This window comes from Styela clava, chromosome 10 (assembly GCF_964204865.1).
Source record: "Styela clava chromosome 10, kaStyClav1.hap1.2, whole genome shotgun sequence".
In the NCBI taxonomy this organism is placed as follows: domain Eukaryota; kingdom Metazoa; phylum Chordata; class Ascidiacea; order Stolidobranchia; family Styelidae; genus Styela; species Styela clava.
Window position 1 is genome coordinate 15,426,270 of NC_135259.1, and position 21,374 is coordinate 15,447,643.

The window sequence follows — 21,374 nt, forward strand, 5'->3', positions numbered from 1 at the left end:
CCGCCAGAGAAGGAAGAACACAACCGAACTGTAGGGCAGGATTAAGGAATGGCAAATGATAAGAAATGGTAAAAAAAGTGGTGGTGGTAGTAGAGACAGAATAATAAGAAATAGTAAGAAAAGGGGGTGGTACCTGAAGAAGCCAGCAAAAAAGGCCAGCCGCCAGAGAAGGAAGAACATAACCGAACTGTAGGGCAGGATTAAGGAATGGCAAATGATAAGAAATGGTAAAAAAAAGTGGTGGTGGTAGTAGAGACAGAATAATAAGAAATAGTAAGAAAAGGGGGTGGTAGTAGGGTAGTAGAGACAGACCTGGAGAGCCCGCAAAAGGCCAGTCGCAAAGGAAACCTAAGTGTAAGTAAAAGAAATCTAGTGTGTAGGGGGTAGTAGAGACAGACCTGGAGAGCCCGCAAAAGGCCAGTCGCAAAGGAAACCTAAAGTGTAAGTAAAAGAAATCTAGTGTGTATGCAATAAGCATGCTCGGCGGTTAAGCAGCTTAATAAAGACACTCAGCGAGTCTGCAAATGCAAGAAATCATGAGCCAGCTCGGCGGTTAATGTCATACAAACCATCTGTAGAAAAGTTGTTCTTCGTTGTTGTGTTGGTCCAACCAGATAAATGATGAAAATATTTTTTATAGTTATCCAGAAATGATAAGTCGGGAACAAATATCCAAACTTGCGGAGTTTTTTTAAAATAAAGTATAAATTATTTTTCCGACTTGTGACAATTTTTTCGTGAGTACGAAAATAGGAATCAAAAAGTAATTATATTTGGGCACAATACCACGGCAATCTGTGGACATAAATTGTGTGGTAAATTGCGCGATTATTATTAATTTTTGATTCCTATTTTCGTATTTACAAAATACAACGGCGATCTGTGGACTTAAAATGTGTGATAAACTGCTCCATTATAATTATTTTTTGATTCGTATTTTCGTACCTACTTCTAAAATATGGAGAGCAATAGTCTAGCACTCGGCAATCTGCGGACATAAAATGTCTGGTAAAAAGCCAGGTTGTAGATAACCAGGTTAGTAGATAGCCAGGTTGTAGATAAGTTATTCCATTGTTTATTGTATGCAAATTCATTCATACACTATAGATAAGCTTCTATTACTTGATTTTATTTTCGAATGTCTTCGAAATTTCATATTCGAAAATAATAATTTCGAATGCATTCGAAATAGTGAACTATTCGGTATTGGCCATCTCTGTTCGTGACCTATATCGGCCCTCTACACTGACCTGCACAAAACAATAATCAATAACGTTATTGTTAAATTATTTTCTCTATGGACCTTTCCCCGACCTTTGACCCCCGGATAATTCTTCCTATACTTTAGCATTGCAAAATTTTCGGGGCTATTTTAAGAGTGCTTTTGCTAGTTGGCGCCTGTAAAATGGGGTATCTGTTACAAACCATCATTATGATTCATCGCATACAACAATCTTTTTTTTAAAAGTACCGGTAAAGAATTTCAGGCTAGTCTATCACAGCTATTTCTACACTAATTTTTATTACTGCAATCAAATTAAAACTCCTAGGAAGACAGAGTTATCATTGAATTATCTGAATATTTAAGTTTCCGAAACACAACTTAAAACTAACGAATAGAGATCAAAAACGCGAAACCGAGGTAATGTTTACAACCACACTTGAAAATCTGTCTGAGTGAGAAAAGTGTCTGAGCGGATGCGAAAAGGGGGCATTGTTACGTCACTTTTTGCATCTTGCTGATTGGCCAATGTCACGAAGTAAACAAGAAAAACGATGCTCGGGGAAAGGTCCATTGGCTTATGTTAACTTTGGTTAGTAAGGCTTTCTTTTTCTTCTGTTCATCATAAACGGTCACGTTATGGCGCTGTTGGTCAAGCAATTGAAGTCATTTGGTCATGTCTTGTCGATATAGGATACCGTAGTTGCAATTCTAGTTCCTTATCGAACACCTGAGCGATGTGTCTAGGTTCCGAAGTTGCATTCGCACCCGACCAACTAAAAGCATTTCTCACACCACTGTATTACAGGACTAGCTATCCCAGATACTTTTAGAGTTATTTGAAAGCCCAGTGTCTTAGTGTATCAGTTTATATGGTCAGATTTGCACCCCTGTGATCTTCGGAAATATAGCCAGATAGGACTGGACGCGTCAGCGCTTGAAATGGCTGAAACAGAATATGAAAATTACAGAGAGGAAGAAGGATCAGATGACGAGGTAGAATATTATATCAAGATTTTTTTTCATTACTGAGGTACTGTTTAGGTTTTTTATTATATAGATATCTCTATAAAAAACCTTCTTCACTTGAACATGTACTGATCCACCTGTCAGTCTTGCTGCAATGTGGTTCCGGCACTGTCTTATATGCTGATATATTTGACTCCTATACAGCCTATATCTCCATGCATACCTCCATGGTATTATTTTAATTGTATATTTTTAGTTTGCAGATGCGCTGTTCGATCTGAAAATACGTCCTGATGCTGAAGATTCGGAAATACAACATGATATTTCAGAGGTTACGGCTGCATTACATTATTTCTTGAATAATGAATTTGTTAAAGCGAAAGACATAGTAGGAAAAGGGTAATGTGTTTTCCTTTAATACCGTATCGAATTTATAAAATTTGTCTCAATACTGCAATACAGTGTGTCGTAAATTATCTATACAAGTTATAAATTGTCATTTGACATAATCGATTACTCTTTGAGTACGGCACAGTTTTTCGATTTCAAGAATAACTAGCTTCGACATTGAAAAACATCCATCATACCAGTCGGTGCAAACGCCTCCGCCTTCATCAGCAATCCAGGAATGTGCAATTAACTATAAGGAAGCGACATTCTAATGGTCCACTGTTGGATTCCTCAGAATCTAATAAATAATATGATTTAACGAAGGATAATATTTTACTACAGAATCCTAGAGTTTTTAGTAAAAAACTGCATTCAAATAGGGTGTTCGTTTTATTGAAGGAATTGCCTGAACCTCTTGTTATTGGAGAACTATGTCCTACTGTTTTTTGAACTGTAGACAATTTTATGGACACCTGTATTACCGGATTATCATTGCCGCTGTTCAAAATCTATTGTTATTGATTGCAATGGGCAATATTCTAGTTTTAGTTATTTTGGCTGATGTTGGATTTGGATGTACCCACCTTATTACATGTTTAACCTATAAATATCGTGTTATCATTGCATAGAAACAAAAGCATTACTTGTTTGATATGTTACTACAGTACTGATTTCTAATTACCTAATTTCGGTTCCACAACCATCGATGGGGAACAGTTTTCGGGTCTTGTGTAGTTTCGTACCTAACATACTTCTAGTGGGCATAGCATAACAATTTTTTCACATGTCAATCCTAACCCCCACCTGACTATTTCATCCAAAAATTACGTCACAGTGATGTAATAGAGCCCTTCAAACTATACGAACTGCCATCCAAGACGCGAAGACGAGTACCCGAAATTGAACAGCTATTTCTCTCGTTTTATCGTCACTACCATCCCAATAGGAAGGAGATCGATGACGTCAGCGCCGACGCCATTTCTGGCGATAGTACGTATAATTGGCAAGCTCTATGACGTGATTGTGATGCCGTAGTGACGTAATTTTTGGATGGCGTAGTCAGATGGGGGTTAGGATTGACATACGACATATCAAAATTTGTTATGCTACGTCTATTAGAAGTACGTTAGGTACGAAACTACACGAGACCCGAGTTTTCTTAAGATTTTGTGTTCGGCAGACTTGTGCATATAAAACTCAGCATGATAATAACTAAAATAAAAATATTATCTTATTTTAAAACAATAATAAATGTCACTGAGTATATCTGTCATCTCTGTATATCTGCTGAGAACTCTGATATGTTATTTATGGTTTCGGGACTCGCTTTTTTGTCAATTGTTTGTGTCTCTTAAATTTTTTCTCTTTTTTGTTGACGTTGTGGCAGTTAGCAGATAATTGCACATTAATTCGTCAGTACAAGTTCTTATAGGAGATCTTTAATAATCGTATTTGAAGAATTGAAATAAGTGATATTTTATATCGAATTGAAATTAAAGCTCTAACACTAAAATATTCGAATATGAACATAGAACATAATCTAGACATTCTAAAGCTTGCATATCTTCCTTCTAATAATTAACCTATTTTTTGGTACATTAATTAAAATATCATCTGAGTTTGATTTTAACATTCACAGGTTTGGAAAAACGATGTATCATTCCCTTGGTACAGTAACTGTTCAATTTCTTGAAGCTTTCATGACCTTTGACAGCGTAAGTTCAAGTTAACACATTTTCATTGATTGCGTTATTTCCTTTTGACTAATCAATAAGGTCATTTCAAGGTTGAGGATATGTCGTTAAGGCAGATGAACTGACATGGCGATTGAAATGATTTTTACAGTTTTTCATCGGCAATATACTTGTCTTCAAAGTTTTATTACAATCGGAATACAAACTACGATGATCTGTTGAGAATTTGATTTGTACAATCTGTGTAATCGTTGTCTTCTGCTATTTTCACAGTCGGATAATAACTTAATTCAGATGTTAAAGAGTAAAATTTGGTTAAAACACAAATAAGTTCAAAATAGTCCAATATAAGTCTTAAAATAGTCTAAAATTTCCCCCATAGTACATCATTAACAAAATCATGTTTGTTTGAGTTAAATAATCTTTCAGTGCAAACATTGTTAAAGCATCATATTGTCGACGATGTCATGTCCTTGACAAAATTGTGCACACAAAAGAGTACTCCAATTATTTGTGGGTCTATATAAATCATGTGGTTCTGTATCATTCTATCATACATATATATTAGATAATTTGAATGTACTAGTATGAATTTCTATCCATCATGCTCGATAGGGCTTTAATAATTTATTTGTCATTTTTATGATAATTTTGGTATGAAGGGCACTGCTTGCGTATTACTGATTTACAATGTGTACCATATTGCTAAATTATTTTTAGCTCTTTATTATCCATTCTTCTTCAAAATATAAATAGGCCTATTACACATTTGGGGTGCTCAAAACAAAATGAGTATTCGAGTATTTCAAGTCTTTTGCTTCGAACAAGACCTCGTATTGGAATCAACTAATATTTGACAATGTACAAAAAAATTTTCAGTTTTTTATTTATTATTTATCACACCCGGGGTGCTAGACTTTTACAAACTGTTTGTGTTGACTTGCTTTGCTTTAATTTTTTTCATAATTTAGCCTGTGTGTCGGTGTTTATAACCTATTCCTGTCAGTTGTAATTTAAATCAAATTGATATTTTCAATTATATTTTTATCTTTATAGAAAGACATTGCTGATACATTGAACAGCACCAAGGAAGCAAACTCAGTTTTACAGAAGTAAGTTGTATCTGATGTTGACTGAAATAATACCAGCCTTAATAATTTTAGCCAGAGCCATTTATTGATATGTTTCAAATGTATTAATATAAAGACTTCAATTTGAACTCAAATATTGTGAACTCCCAATGCTTGAGATGGCAACATTTTAAAATACTTCATGAAAAAGAGTTAGCTATATTGAAAGGACTGAATTGAAACCCTTGCTAAGTATAATTTGGCTTTTGCCATTGATTTGCAATCAATTACGACTCAGGACAAGACTATGTTGGCATTAATAATAATATACGCATGTATCAGGAGAATATCCGTCTCATTTTTGAATTGTTTATAAGCTTCTAATTACTAATGAGAATGGGTATTCAATATTCATGCTGCTTAATTATTGAGAACTGTTATTGATGTCGGCATAGTTTTAAGAGACTGTATGCTTGGCGTTTCTATTTCGCTGTTGGCTCATATTTTATAACAATCGTTTCAATGTCACAGAGTGACTTTCTACATTTTTGATCAGCTTTTCAATATCAATGCTTTGAATAATCTTGATATCCCATCCTCCTTCTATTATCACTTTGTAACATTCATGAGTATGATTGTTACATCAGTGGTTCCCACCGCTTTTACACACTTATCCCCCTTCACCCATTTTGAAACTTTTCATTACTCCAATACTATGCATAAATATTCAACTTCACCGGGTCATGAGATTGTGATGCATACACAGAAGAACACTGTGGGTTTTGTACAGATGGAATAGTACAAAGTGTGTGCATAAAAGCATATTATAATAATAGCCTACTAAATAATTCAAAAATATTATTACTAGGAGGCACAAATACAATTTTCTCTCCCAAAATGATAAAATTTCTCCTTTGAGATAGAACCCTTCCGTGTTGGGAAATGCTAGATTATGCCAGGTAAAAGTGGTTCTGCTTGGTAAAATTAGACTAAATTTTGAAGTAAACTCAAAGTTTAGTCTTTATAAAAAGGGATGTATGAGTAGTTTTTTTCCTGTATCATAATATCTCCATTGGTCAATATGAGAATTTTTTTTTTATGATATTTTATCCTACAGTGGGCTTCAAAATTCCTTGACAATGTAACATGATCTTCTTGCTTTTCAGAGCGTTTCTCTTAGTTATCAACAACTACTTGTAATGTTTTATTGTATTATTTTACGCTTTATTTGTCTCTAGATCGAGAAGAAAAGAAAATATTAGTACAACAATTGGAAAAGCACTTGGAATCACTAACACGGCAGAGTTGACAGAAGGTGATATTATTAAATATATTTATGACTATAAAAATGAATGCACCTCTCCATTCCAAATAATTTGTTTTAAACTCTTCTGTAGCCTATGTGACTGTGAACTTAGCGTCATAGGATTATCTTGGGGTAATAACCTCAACCACATTATCTTAAACTGACATGATTTTTTTAAGAAACAGGACATTGCTTGACATCTTGTCACACCTGGTCCTTCATGTGAAAAACAATGGTTCAAAATTTAAAAAATGTTCTTTAAAATTTTCAGAGGAACTTCATTCAGAATTGATAACAGCAGAATGTCTTTTCTTTCGCTCAGCATTGACTTTTATTCAGGTATAGTTTTCGTTTTTAGATTTCCATTTCCATGATATTCTCGCTATCTCAATGTAACTAACTGTACAACAACATATGGTACTTTACAAGTGCCAATAAAACAAATTTTTTTTGCTGATGAATGAATTCTTATCATAAAAAAATTTCGAAAAAATGAAACTGCACATTGGCATGGAAATTCCTTTAAATCTACTTTGCTTTTAAAATATTCAATTCTTTGTTCTCTCAAAGGAAATCATGGCTTATTGAGGCACGTCCTTCGTGTGTTTTTATTTATATACACGAGGATTTCTGTCTGAGTTTCATCATAGCTGAATCCTTACATAACATCTGGTCTGTTAATAAGATCTTTTTTCATTGGAGTCTGAATCTTATTACTCCAAAGTCAGAGTCAGTATAAAAAAAAATAATATCTCGTTGAGTCTTGTTTGGGAATTGAAGTTGGAATTCCTTACCTTATATTGGGATGAACGAAGTCCAAATTTTCTGCCAATTTTTTACCGGTACCGGTATATTCAACTACCGGTATTCTTGTTAATTTTTTTAGCCTAGTTTTTGAAAGTATGGGCTAATCCTATACCACCCACTGATAACCAGACAATACTATAGGCCTATCTCCTTTCTGCATCTATAAGACATTTATGTCCATGTTTTTCACAGGATGAAAATATGATCAGTTTTATCAAAGGTGCCTTGAAGATTCGTCAATGTTATCAGATTTATAATTATTGCCATAAAATACTCGGTAAATTGAATTGGAAGGAAGATGAAATGCTGAGACATTTTGCTGGGGGTGTTTTCCTTGGATGTGGTGCTTTCAATGTGGTATGCTATATTTAAAAATTTATTTGATATCGTAGTCGTTTGTGATACCTGAAGACAGCAGTCTGAAAAACTTGAACTGTGAATCGAGTCAAAATTATTTCTATTCAATATTTCTTTGATTAAAACATTAACTGATTTTAAAATCTTCGCTCTGAATGTAGTAGTTGGGTATGTGAATCTGACTTGGCTTGGTGGTGGACGGCACATTGTGCTAAAAATTAGGAACATATTTGCCATCGCACCACTGATCACCACGCTTGGGTTCTCAGGTTCAAAACCCCATAGGGAGATATTATGTGCGAGATGATTGCTGGTCTCCTGACCATTACAGGGGGGATAACATTACCTGGATATAGACTTCCTCCACATCAAAATCCATACTTGTAGATGTAGAACAATTAACTGGTTGACTATCCCATAATCCTGGACTGGTATAAAAATAAATGACCATGGTTCTTCGTCATATGATTAATTTGTTGTTTGTCGTCTTTTCTCTCCCATTTATCATAAAAATGAAAATCATATCTATACGGTCATGTTCTATGAATTTATGTGGTGGATTGACCAACTGAGACTTCAATATTCAGAATCTATCAGAATTTTTTCTGTAGGTTCATTAGTACCTGAATTAGACAATGAAGTGCTGTAGTTTCTTTGCTTTTAGGCTGGAAAATATTCTTTTTTATTTAGTTCATGTCGGTGTTACCCCCAAGAATAATCACTCTCTTGGAATGGGTCGGCTTTACTTGTGATAAAAAGCTTGGATTTCAACAACTGATGTCAGCATATGAAGAGGATAATCTTCGGTCAAGTCTTGGTGCGCTGTATCTCCTAACCTATCATCTGTTTATTGCGCAAATAACAGGTTTGTAATGCTACTATGTTCGGTAAGATTGGGATTGAGTTTGAACTGCTTGAAGTCTCTGATAAACTAAAATTTACGGAGTATAATGTACCAACTTAGATTGTCCATAAGTTTGCTCAGTGATGAGTCTCCTTTATAAATGAGTTGGTGTTTGTGACTTTGCTTTGAGCAAATTCTCTAAAATGCATTGTGTACCGATAAATCATACTTCGTTTGGATCCAGCATTGATATCTTGGATGTCCAAGACATGCATACTGAATTTTTGAATACGATCAAAATTGATTATATTCAAATACTCTTGTTTCTAGAAGTTTGAAATATTTTCCGTTTTTGGGATTCACAATTAATTTATTGCTTATGATTAGTCTGAATGAATCGGATTTACAGAAAAATCATGGATTCTGTATATATTATATGCTTAATTTGAGATTAATCGAGATTTGACAAAAAATTATACAAAAAATATTTTGATAGGCCTATTAAGAAACACTTTTTTCAAAAATGACTGTGGAATTTCTGTAATTAAGTTTTTTCCACTGGCTTTAGCATCAATGAATCATTGATTCGATACTTCAGTCACATTCATTTTTCATTGTTGTAATTTGTGAAATTATTGATTAGTTTATAGGGATTGATCCAAGTACTGATTTTTTATTTCAACAATATGTTTAATCCCACTGAGAATTAGTGTGTATTGTCATCTTGTTATGGAGAACCAATCAATATGATTATATTGCAAAGTGGATCAATTTGGTATAAAGTTGGAACTTTTGTTCAAATTTTGTTTTGCAATACAACCTCTGGCAATTTATAGATGTTTTCTATAGATGGGAATGTTATTGTAATTGTTATTATGATTTCCGATTCTTTCACAAATAGAAAATTGTAATAGCAAGAATATAAATTCCCAAAATATCAAATTATTTTCTAAAATAAAAAATAAATAGTCATTGCTGAAAACAGTTGTCCTTAAAATGGATAAGAAAAATCTGTTTTTATTCACAGGTATTTTTTCTTTTATTTTGCCTCTCTTGCTAAGAGTTCCGGTGCCATCATAAAATTTATCTGATCTATTCAGAATTTAAAATGCTATTTTCTGCTGATATACCTGTGTTTGCCCAAGGAATATTTCTACCTTATGCATTACAAAAATCATAAGGTCTATTTCAAATTTGCAAATTTAAAATATTGTCTCGAATGGTGTTCAATCAACTCTCGCACACACATACACATGTAACTTCACAACCGCATTTTGCAGAATTCTCGTAAGTTTGCAGAATAGGTCATTGACACAGCATGTTATTCTTGCTACAGTTCAGTCAGTTGATAAATATTTGATTACCATGATTTTATCTCGATGACTTGATTATTAATTATAAATCACTCTCACACAGCACTGTTTTAACTTCGGGCAATATACTTTTTAATGATAATATATTGATAAAGAGATTGAATTATATACCCTTTCACTTGGATCTCTTTTGACACCAAGCACATACTATGGATGATATTGTCTGCATCAGACTATACTAATATTTCAGAATAAAAACCAAACATGAGCTAATATTCTAGCTATGAAGTTGTCATCATTAGATAAGACTCTGACTGTCATCTTATGACACATCCCACTTTAAAAGTTAATAACATTTGGAAATTTAGTATTTGGTTACATCCTGATATGTAATTCATACTTAATAAAATAGTAGTATTGATGTTGAAAATATAGTTTACAATCTCAGTACTGAAAACTTGCAGTGAAAACACTTTTCAATACTAGACCCAAATTGTGATATTGGTCTCTATATGCCACTCTATATGTCTCAAGGAAACTCACTATGATTTTGAGACGTGTACATAGCTACTTGGATTTGAATTAAATTAGGACAAACTATATCTTGTATGACGAATAAGAAATCATTTACATAACAAGTGAAAAATATCAGTGATTTATAAAGACTTTTTTATTATTGCTTTTTATATCAATAAATTTTTCAAATATTTGATATCTTAAATTTTTGTACCTGTCTCTCTAATGGTCTGCAAATATTTTAGGAAAACCGCTTTCATGTTTTAATATTGAAAATGGCCTGTTATGCTGTTTTATATTAACTTTGTGGTTTGTATGAAAATATCGTTTGTTTGACTTATTTGTCAATCTTAAATTTGTCAATGAATCCGAACGATACTTGGGGCCTGTTTTGCAAAGCAATGCTTTGCTCTGCAGGCTAATATATTTATTTAACAAGCCTCACTAAAATAATTAAAATCAAATTATGAAGTGGTTCAAATATCTTATCTCAAAATTTAACAAATTTTTTTCCATCAATTTTTGTCTGACCTAAGTCAGGTTTTTGTCGAAAATTTTTTTTGAAGGTGTGATGCAAGATATATTATAAGCTTGGGATAGGATTTACATATTTATATAGCACACAACGAATAGCATATTTTCTCAATGCAAGGCCACCCACACTCACTCAAGAACAAAGATATTGAAGTTATTATCGCTAAATTGGCAAGAGCTTAGTTTCATCTAGAAAAAGTTTCCATTTTATGGGTTTTTTCCATCCATTAACTATGACAGATCATCAGATCATTGGCATAAGGATGATAAGGTACTTTTACTAACAAGAAACACCGAGTAAGAATAATAATGCTCTTATAAAGGTTACTCATATTTTTCCTGCCCTCAAGCTTTCTTGACTTCTGATCTTGATTTGAAGAATTAGTGAATTTGTTTTTAGTTGCTCATGATGAGGATCTCGAAGTTGCTGAAAGAATTTTAGATGTGATGTTGAAGCAATATCCAAGTGGAGTTTATTTCTTGATGTTTAAAGGAAGATTGGAAGAAATCAAAGGAAATTTCACTGAGGTTTGTGCCTTTCAGTTATATAATATTTTATATTTCTTTGTGAACAGAAAAAACAAGGGTGGGCACTTGACTACAATGGCATCGCGATTCGCAGGGTAATTTCTTGGGTTCGGATCCCATACCCACCACCTTACTTACCCAGGGTGTAATGAATTGGTTAGGCAATGCGGAATCATCTGGTCCTTTTAAAATAAAGCAGTGGTTGATTGCACAGAGCCTTGTTCAGAGTGAACAGTGTATAAAAGAAAACTTAAGTTTTATATAATATTGTTATTTGTCTCAAGACAATGCTGTGATCATTAAAAAATAATAAATTTTTTTAGAATTTTGAATTCTATGTTACTCTCTATAACAGGCATCAACATGGCTCGTAAAATCAAGTTCCACTCAACAAGAATGGAAACAATTATCTCACCTATGCTACTGGGAATTGATGTGGTGTCACTCATTCAAACTAGAGTGGGAAGAAGCAAGAAAATATGCAAATTTACTCAGGTGAAACCTTGATTTAGATTTTTAAAGTTTTGCTGTTTACATTAGAAAACATTACTGTAATATGACTTGAAAATTGGCTTGATTTTTAATATTTTAGTCAAAAGGTACTTTTTTTGTTGAGTCTGATCTGTAAATGTTTATGTTTCGGCAGTGTTTTGAACTTTTTTAAAACTCAACAAAAGTCAACGGTAATGTTGACGACAGCGTTAACAACATTAATAAACCTTGTTTAGCAGTGATCTAGGAGTACTGAATTTAAGCGGCCGGGATATTGCTTTATTTCCAACTATTATTAATAATAGTTGAGCCATGTTAAAGGTAACTCAATAAGTCATCATGTTCCAGATTCAAATATCATATCAATTTTCAAATAATCTGTTAAATTATTCATAAACAAAAGCCTATATAAAAATTTAAATCTGTATTGAAATAGGGGATCTCCCTTTTTAACCATCTATATTAGGCATGCATTGGACATATGGGTTGATTTTGCGGAATTGTCGTTGTTAATAATAAATCGCTTTTGAATTATTAGACCTAGCAATTTCCAATTTTCAGTACTTATTGAAGTTGAAGCCACTGAAAGCTTTTTTCTAGTTTTTTCACATAGGTTTCAGTCTCTTCGCACAACTTGATGTAAAGTAGGCGAACAGAATTAGTTACCTCCATATTGATACATATACTTCTGGAGTGCGCCTTCTTTTCCATATATTTGAACATTGCTCTCTTGTTTTAGGAAAGAAAGCAAGTGGTCACCTGCTATTTACACGTATCTATGTGCTATCTTTTTGTATATGCAAGATGATAAATCTGAAGAGAAGAAAAAGGAGATTGATGATTTTATGAGGTAAGTTTGTTTTTTATTGAAGGGCTGACGTTTAATAGAAAATTGATTTTGCATTTATCCCAGAGTAGCTTTGAAAGCTTCAATTAAGTTTATGTTATTGGTAGGTATGGTAAAATTAAGTTATTTAGTATTCTGAATACGCTCTTATTAAAATAAAATTTCCAAATTAGGAATCGTATATTCATTATATGGAATATAACCAACTTTGAATGTATCAAATATTTGATTCAATTTAGCTATAATTGCTAAATTAATATATAAAGTAAAAAGTGAAATGATTTTTCCACTTTACAGTGCCACAGTATTTTTGATATTTATTGTAATAACGTCTAAGAGTTCGATTCTGAACTTTGGGGTGTGGCACATCATGCTAAACGCTAGGAATATCCTCACCACTGCACCTCTGAGTACCTTGTGTGTGTTCGTAGGTTTGAAACTATTGGGGTTAATTAGGTGCAACAGGATTGCTGGACTTGCTGTCGTAGGGTGTTTCATGTAATATTCAACCTCATACTGATTGAATTTCCCTATGAATTTTTTATTCAATTGAATTATATTTTTCAGTTCTTTTGAACATTTTACATGAATAATTTAAAACAGACTTTGTTCTAAATGAATAATTTCAGTTCATTGTTAAGATTACAAAATAGTTTTTTTCTCTGCAGCGTGAGGTTAATATGTATAAAGTTTGTATTATTCTGTCTATATTGTTTACTGGCTGCTTTTGAAATATAATTTTGCCAGCCTCATGTTTGAGTTAACTCAAGCCTGCAATCCTATTTTATTATGTAAATATAATAAATTATTTGCACAAAATTCATGTTATATTGGTAGACACAAAGTGGGATCGTCTTTCTAAATTGCTGTTGTTGACATGCTGAAACTTTTTCAGAGTTTAATCATAAATTATGATTCGTAATTTCCAGGCAGGTTCCAGATTTAAAGCAACGTATTGCCGGGAAGAGCTTTCCAATGGAAAAATTTGTTGCAAGAAAATCAAGAAAGTACTTTGAGCAAGGAAAAAGACTAGTAATGCCTGCTCAGGTATGGGTAAAGGACAGGCACTATAATAACATAATTTTTTGATTACCTAGTTCCATATTTTATGGACCATAAGGCGGGAACACCACCAATGAATTGCTTTGATTGGGGTTTTGTCTGTACAAAAGGCGCACTGAGCTGGAAGTCGAAACTGTTACTGGTTTAGAGTGCAGGCAATAAAGCTTTATCTTACCCATGCATCAGATGCACCGCTTTATGAGGTGCGCGGTCAATTTTGTGAAAAAGGAGATTTAAATTATGGCCGTAAAATACGGTACCTCTCAATCGGTCTCAAATGAAAAATTTTGTGATCCTTTCGAGATTTCTCATTCTCGACAAGATTTGAAGTTGTGAATCAACACAGGCTAAGCAGTAGTGTTAGTCTGTGCTTATTCCTATTCATCACCATTATGCGATACTTGGATGAATTTACGAATATGTTGTTGGTATTGATGTTTAGGAAATGTTGTTTGTATGGAACGGGATGGCAATGCTGGAAGGCAATCCTGAATGCAATAAGAAACATTTAGCTGTTGTCCATGAAGAAAGAGAAAAATTAGATAAACTGAAAGCAGAACAAGAGAAAAAAGATAAAGAAAACGGTAAGAACTGGATAAATTTTTGAGATGAATTACAGTGGATTGAGAACAAAATAGAAACCTTGATCCTACTCCCATAAATCTAATTCCGCAGCATTTGTTGTTCTTTTTGGTCAATTTCTCACTGCTGTTTTAGTTTTAGTGTAAAATTTCATGTACTTTTATAAACGAAATATAAACATGGAAATGTTACTATGTTGCTGTTGAAATTGCAACGATTCCTCACATATATTTTTGTTTGCTTATGAGTATTCATTTAAGGAAGGGGTTCCCAAACGGCGTCCCGATTTAACGATTTAAAATGGCCCGTCGAACATGAGTGAAATAGGTGACCTTTAACCATAAATAAATACCAATACGTTTAACACTTTGTGTTTACCTTTTTGCGTTCTAGATACCGCCAATTGTTACATCATTATCACACTTTAAGCACGTGTATATTCGTAACAAATCAATTATATCGGTATCTTATGTATACATACCGGTATTATGATTACATACCGCAGTATATTAGGTATCGGCCCTATATTAAAAAAGCTTATCAAAGATGTCAAAGAATGAAAACTAGACACTGAAAATAGACGTTTTTTAGATAAATAACAGCATTATTATATTTCTTTATTGAAAATAATCAAATTTCAGCGATTTGTCTTCCTTGCCAACAAACTATTCTAGTTCTGAAGGAATACAACATTAGGTGCCATTATGAGACAAATTATTCTTCGAATTAGGATCAGTTGGCGCTTGAGCAGCGTATTTCTAAACTTAATTCATTGTTAAATTCATACAAACATGTTCAAAAAAATGTCAAATGAAATGAATCCACGTCTGTAGCCCACAACATCGCTAAAATTAATCGCCCGTTTGTTGAAGGGGAACTTTTTACACGAATGTATGCTGCAAGTTTTGAAAGTCATTCTTCCTGGTATGAAAAGTAAATTATCCAGCATCAATCTTTCTAACAACACAATTATGAAACCTAACAAATCAAAACTGCGGGCCAGACTAACAGATGATCACTTGAATGCGTTATCACGAATACAATGTACCAAATTGGAGCCATGTTTTGAACATCTGTTTTCGAGCCAACCCTGATTACACAACTAAGTTGGCATTTTGTTTTTTTTATATTTATATACATTAGGATGTTTTTTGTGTAAAAAAATGTATATGCCAGATGAGCAAGTAACTTCATTAGTCACTATCAGTTGAATATTCCTTCTTGAAAGTTGTGCTTGTTATTCCTCGGATATTCAATCACCTAACTATTATAATTATTGATTTTTTTACATAACAAACTGCGATGCTAGGTGTATCTAAAATCAAGCTTGCAGCCTACTTTAGTACCGATTTTTCAAAATTTTTCCCAGGCTGCTTGAGCGCGCCCTGAACCCCAGCAGTACCATCGAATCATTTTTGCCACTCCCTTTTCTGGCCTGCGAATGTCCTTCTGCTCAAATTTTGGCCCGCGGCCAATCAACTTTGGGAACCCCTGATTTGAGGGATACAATACAATTGACTGAAAAGGGTATTTCCCTTTAAGATTCTCCTTTATAGAGTCAAATATGAAACGATAAATTGTAACTTGGTACTTGTACTTACTCATAAGCTTTTTTGGTATCACTATTTCTTTCCAATTTTTATTCTAGACTCGACATCTTCAAAAAAGAAACCGGATGGACCTGAATTCAACTATTTTGATGATTATTGTCTCCTGCAACTCTTCAAAGGAATCTGCATGAATTTCAATGGACAACCATTGCAGGCTGAATTGTGCTTTACAGATGTCAGGGAGAAGTATGTGTTTTATCTGACTGATACAGATAGATATTTTTAAAAATAGTTTTTTACTGGAAATGACTTAGCTGAGGTATTTGTTCTTCGAACTCTGCAATCTTAAGCTTCGAGGTTATGATAGGTATAGGACAGACTCATGTCTGCTATCTTATGTAGGATGTAATAGAATAGGTTACAGCAGAGGTTGGCAAACTTTTGTCGTTTGCAGGCCAAAATTAAAGGTTGTAAGTCATTGGCCGGTCGCACATATTTTTAGAAAGGTAAAAACTGAGGGAATGGCCAATGAATCACATCTTTCCACACAGATTTCAGTTAAACTTCAAGCAGCGCGCGAAGACTGTTTGGATATTTTCTGCGCCATTAAACCATTTGCACTCAGAATCAACGTTTTTACGTTCTGTTGTCATTTGTTAATTATAATAAATTCATAGGCTCATTAAACGAGTGATTGTGATTCATATTCTTGTCAGGTTATAATATAATTTAGTCTACAGGTGTCTCACAATAAATTCTGTTACGTAAAGAATATAGTCGTCAATACAGTTGTTTAGTTAATATAATTCAGTGAAGCGTCACAGGCCGGATTATATTGTTCCGCGGGCCGCATCTGGCCCGCGGGCCGTAGTTTGCCGATCCCTGGGTTACAGGATGGCAGATAAGTATTGAACTGCCAATCTTTTTTACGCTGGTGTAAAGTTTCAGGATACCTGTGTGTCTTGTATTCCACTTCCACACTTTACCATGTTTAGCAAACTTGTCCAACTCTTTGCCCCGATTGTGTGAGTGTGAATCTCACTTTATATTCTTATTCTAATCTTCTGGCCGATATATTATATCTATCCCAACCCAGAACCTAATATGAATTCCACTTCAAATATTTGCTATTGTAGTTCAGAACGGTAGAAGTGGTACATGTAGGACAATTGGTAAAAGTGTGGGATAGGGAGCAAGTATAGCAAAGTGGGACAAGTGTGTTAAAAAGAGGGCAACTGTGGACAAGTCAAAGCATCGTTTTGAGATGCTGGCCATTGCCTTGGTAACAATAGTGACCAACTAGTTTGTTGGTTTTCTCTAAATGTTGGCATCATTTGACAAAATTGAACAAAGTCTGGATGGAACAACTCAAACAAGTACTATGTCGAATTTTCAATGTTTTTAGAATAATTCAACTAAATAGATTGTAAAGATTGTATGACAATCTTATCTGTTCTTACAGTGAGTTCTTTATTTTAATATCTTAGGTTAGAGTGCTGTTATTAACCTAGTATTTGTTTTATTGTTCAGTCACAAAGGCATTAAAAAGGATCATTATATGACTCCCTTTGCATTGATTGAATTAGTCTGGATGTTGATGAAGCAACAAAGGTATGATGAAGCAAGAGCAACAATAAAGTCAGTCAAGTAAGTAACATTTGTTTATTACGAGTGAAGCAGTTATCTTTGCTGCTTCGTGATCAACTCTTGCCACATACCTATCTTATTTAGGGTAAGGCTCCAAGCACAAGTTATACCAAGCTAAAAATATACTGCTGATTAATGAAATAGTGTGCAGTGCTAGCTGAATATTAGGTTACTGTATAACTAATGACAATTTGCTTTTTTTGAATGAGTGTTGGTCCAACAAAGTTGGGGTCACATGATCTCGGGTTTGAACTTCATCCCACCACCTCACCCAGGGTATAACAAAATTTGGTAGGCTTTGCCAAACCGGAAATATTCCGTTCTGGAAGATTCACTATAAAATTAGTAGCGCCTTATTAGTGGTTGTTTGTACAGAGCCCTATTAACACTGAGAACACCTCCCAGAAAACACCAAATATATTCTCATAATTATTACTAATCGATTTTAATCGGTAAGTATGTTGTTAGGTATTTGTCTGTCTGTCTGTTTGTTTGTCTGTTAGATGCACGCGATATCTCACGAAAGCGAGATTGAATCTGCTCCAGATTTTGCATGTGCATTCATCATATGCCATACCAGGAGCCTATTGATTTTGGATGAATTATGTCGTATAATTAGCGAGTTAAAAATTAATTAGTGATGGGACACAAGGTGTCACTATGGAGTAAGAGCGCTGTTTTGGGGGATCCCCCTAACTTTCGATCGATAAGTCTTCGGTCTCTGACCGATATTCTCGTTTCCTTTTTGTTAGGCAAGACTACAAGCATTATTCTCATGAATCAAAATTACACTTCCGTATGCATTCGGCACAAACTCGACTCAATATTTTGACTGGTGAAGACAACACCAAAAGCAAGGGTATGAATTCCAATAAGAAGAGCAGCCAAGCCAGTCTTAACTCAACAACATCAAGCAATGGAGTGAAATTTTAATCTTTATCATTTTAAAAAAGTATAATTGTTCATGTTATTTTCATCTTATTGATCGCATCAACACGAAAGTCTGAATCAAAATCAGGTATTTGCTTTAAAACTTTAACACGAATGGAATCAAAAAATTACAGATTTTGTAAACAAAATATTTGGAAATGTTAAAGAAATCTATGTTTTCCTTGATAATATAAATAATTAATTGTATTATGATTTTTTATCAATGCTGATCCATCTCTATCTGACTTTGAACTTTGATTCTTGATATCTCAAACGAAAAATTTGACTTATATTAATATTCTGCATTGTTATATCATCATAATTAAACATTTTTTACCAATCTTCATCAATGTGTTCGCAATTCATCTCAAATAGTACATAATTTCCTACAACCAATGCATAGAACCTCAAAATGTGATCAAATGCTTATCACATTCCAATAGTTCATCTCAATTCGAATTACAGTCGATTATAATCTAAAAACATTTTTGGCTATATTTAGGGTTGTTCAGAACGCTATATGCTGACATCTTTTTGGAAGAATAAACCTATACCAATATCTTTAACTCTTCTTAACACCTCTCTGTGTGCTAGAAAGCCTATGTGAAAATTAGTTTACATTTTGTTCCGTAGCAAATAAGATGAATTCAGATTATTCAATAAAAACTTGCTTCTGACTGTTTTTGTGTGCCATGTACCATTTATCGTTCAAATTCAATTTTTTTTTTCATAACTATGTACCACCATCGGTTCATTTATGTAATTTTTATTTTTTGTCATTAATTATTTTTTTATTATACATGTTTTTAGCATATAATTTTCTATTTCTAATTTATACAAATGTTTTATCATCATCCTTCGTCAATTTTCTTGTCTCTTTTATTTGTGAAAAGATTGTAATTTCACCATTTTTTTGGTTTGTAAACAGTTTTTCATTAAATTCTAGCGCTATCAGTGAAGCACTTACACTTACAGGCACATAATATGTCTTCAATATTTTTGAGTTTAAAAGAAACTAAAAAAACGATTTGTTTGTGAAAGTATATAATCTTGTTGTTGTACTTGATGACTTGTGGCTTAAAATCTGCTTATACTAATTGTTTTACACCCAAATTTCATGGTCGTGCCAAGACTGAGATTTTCCAAGGTGCTATATATATATGTGCTTAATGTAATAATGAATGTGTCAAATGAGCTTGCTGTGTGAAAATTAGTACTTTTTATGGTATTTAGATACTGATTTAGTTGTTTAATGTGATGATATGATACCATTCTCTTGTTTGTGGAGAGATGTGAACTAGTTTCAGGTCTGACCTCAACTTCTTATCTCTGTGTACATGTTACTCTTGAAATAAATAGGGTAGTTTCGCATCCATTGTCTCAAATGAATTTGTATATAACTTGTAATGAGTTTCTACACATGATATTCTTATTTGAAAGCCCCCCCCAACTGATTGATTTTGTAAATTGCATTCTGGCTAAAGTTGATTTGAAACTTTATTTCAATGAAGCCCATTGTCTGATTAACTATTCTATCACCTTGCTAAAGCTCAGTATGTTCATATTTTAAATAAATTCATATTTTATTTTGGTATCTTGAACAAAAGCACACAAAGAATAAAAAACAAAGAATTACCCGGTAATCGGCCAAAACCTAAAATGTCGTATTCCTAATGCAAACCCTCATTTTTCCTAACATTAAATTCTACCTGTCGTTTCCGTATCCAGCTACCTTTGAATATCTGTCTAGATTGTGTACAAACTGTACATTCAAAAGTCTTTTTCTTTCGAGTATTCAAATTAGCGTTTTCGTTTTAATTACATTTAATCGCTGTGATAGTATTATAATTTGATATAAATTTATGCTTCGCTATATCTTGCTTGTAAATATTCTCATCTTTAGTACTGTGTGATATTACTATTACTCAATTAATCCATATATACGTGTGCGCTGTGTTTGCCTAATTCACTAATCTAAATTTGTCCCCACAGACTTATACTATACTGGAATATAGTATTTATTTTTGTCTGATTTTGGACCGTTCCTTTTTCATGGATGACAAAGTTCCTCACATGTACACTATGTAAGCTTAACTGCTATTGCTGTTGATGAATGGGTCAATTTAAAACATAGTTTAAGGCTAAATTTTAAATCTTGCTTTTCTGTGCACTATATTTGATTGAAGTATGAAAAATAATTTTCCTCTATGTATTTTGCGATATTGAAATATGATGAAATTTTTATTTGTTTCAAATAATATATGCAATCGACATTCATTGTAAACGTTAAATATAGCAACACATATTGAATTTTATTTTGGTCCAGATAAAGGATAATAGCATAACATAGATAGATTTACATTTTGAACTCTGCCTTTGTACAAAAAATGGCGACACACACAGGACAGGCGAAAATTCAGTAAAGTTGCAAAAACTTCAGATGAGGTTTAATCTTGCATCATAAAATGCAGCATGGTCAGTCTCACATGTGACATAAAATATGGATGAAAAAACACGATTAAGTTAACATAATATCGATTCGATGAAATGTAGCTAGATCGCGAGTTATGTAAATCCGGCTATAAGCGGGCGCGCACTCCTTCTAGGATTCGTGCCATCGTTCGACCGGTATAGGCTTGTGACGTTTTCATTCTCCTGCGACAACGGCGGCTGACCTGCTGTATTTTTCTACGGGACTTCGTCATTTCATCTTT

General features: G+C 33.4%; 1 protein-coding gene across 1 annotated transcript; it reads left to right on the forward strand.

Annotated features, from left to right (window-relative positions):
* Positions 1-1,910: 1,910 nt before the first annotated feature.
* LOC120337286 (tetratricopeptide repeat protein 39B-like) lies at positions 1,911-20,963 on the forward strand. The gene is made up of 16 exons (XM_039405025.2): positions 1,911-2,218; positions 2,448-2,590; positions 4,221-4,296; positions 5,332-5,387; positions 6,584-6,660; positions 6,923-6,990; positions 7,651-7,815; positions 8,506-8,680; positions 11,423-11,550; positions 11,906-12,045; positions 12,782-12,892; positions 13,819-13,936; positions 14,394-14,535; positions 16,182-16,329; positions 17,614-17,730; positions 18,483-20,963. Exons 1-16 carry the CDS (start codon positions 2,165-2,167, stop codon positions 18,661-18,663), a joined length of 1,899 nt encoding a protein of 632 aa, XP_039260959.2. The 5' UTR covers positions 1,911-2,164; the 3' UTR covers positions 18,664-20,963.
* The last annotated feature ends 411 nt before the right edge of the window (positions 20,964-21,374 follow it).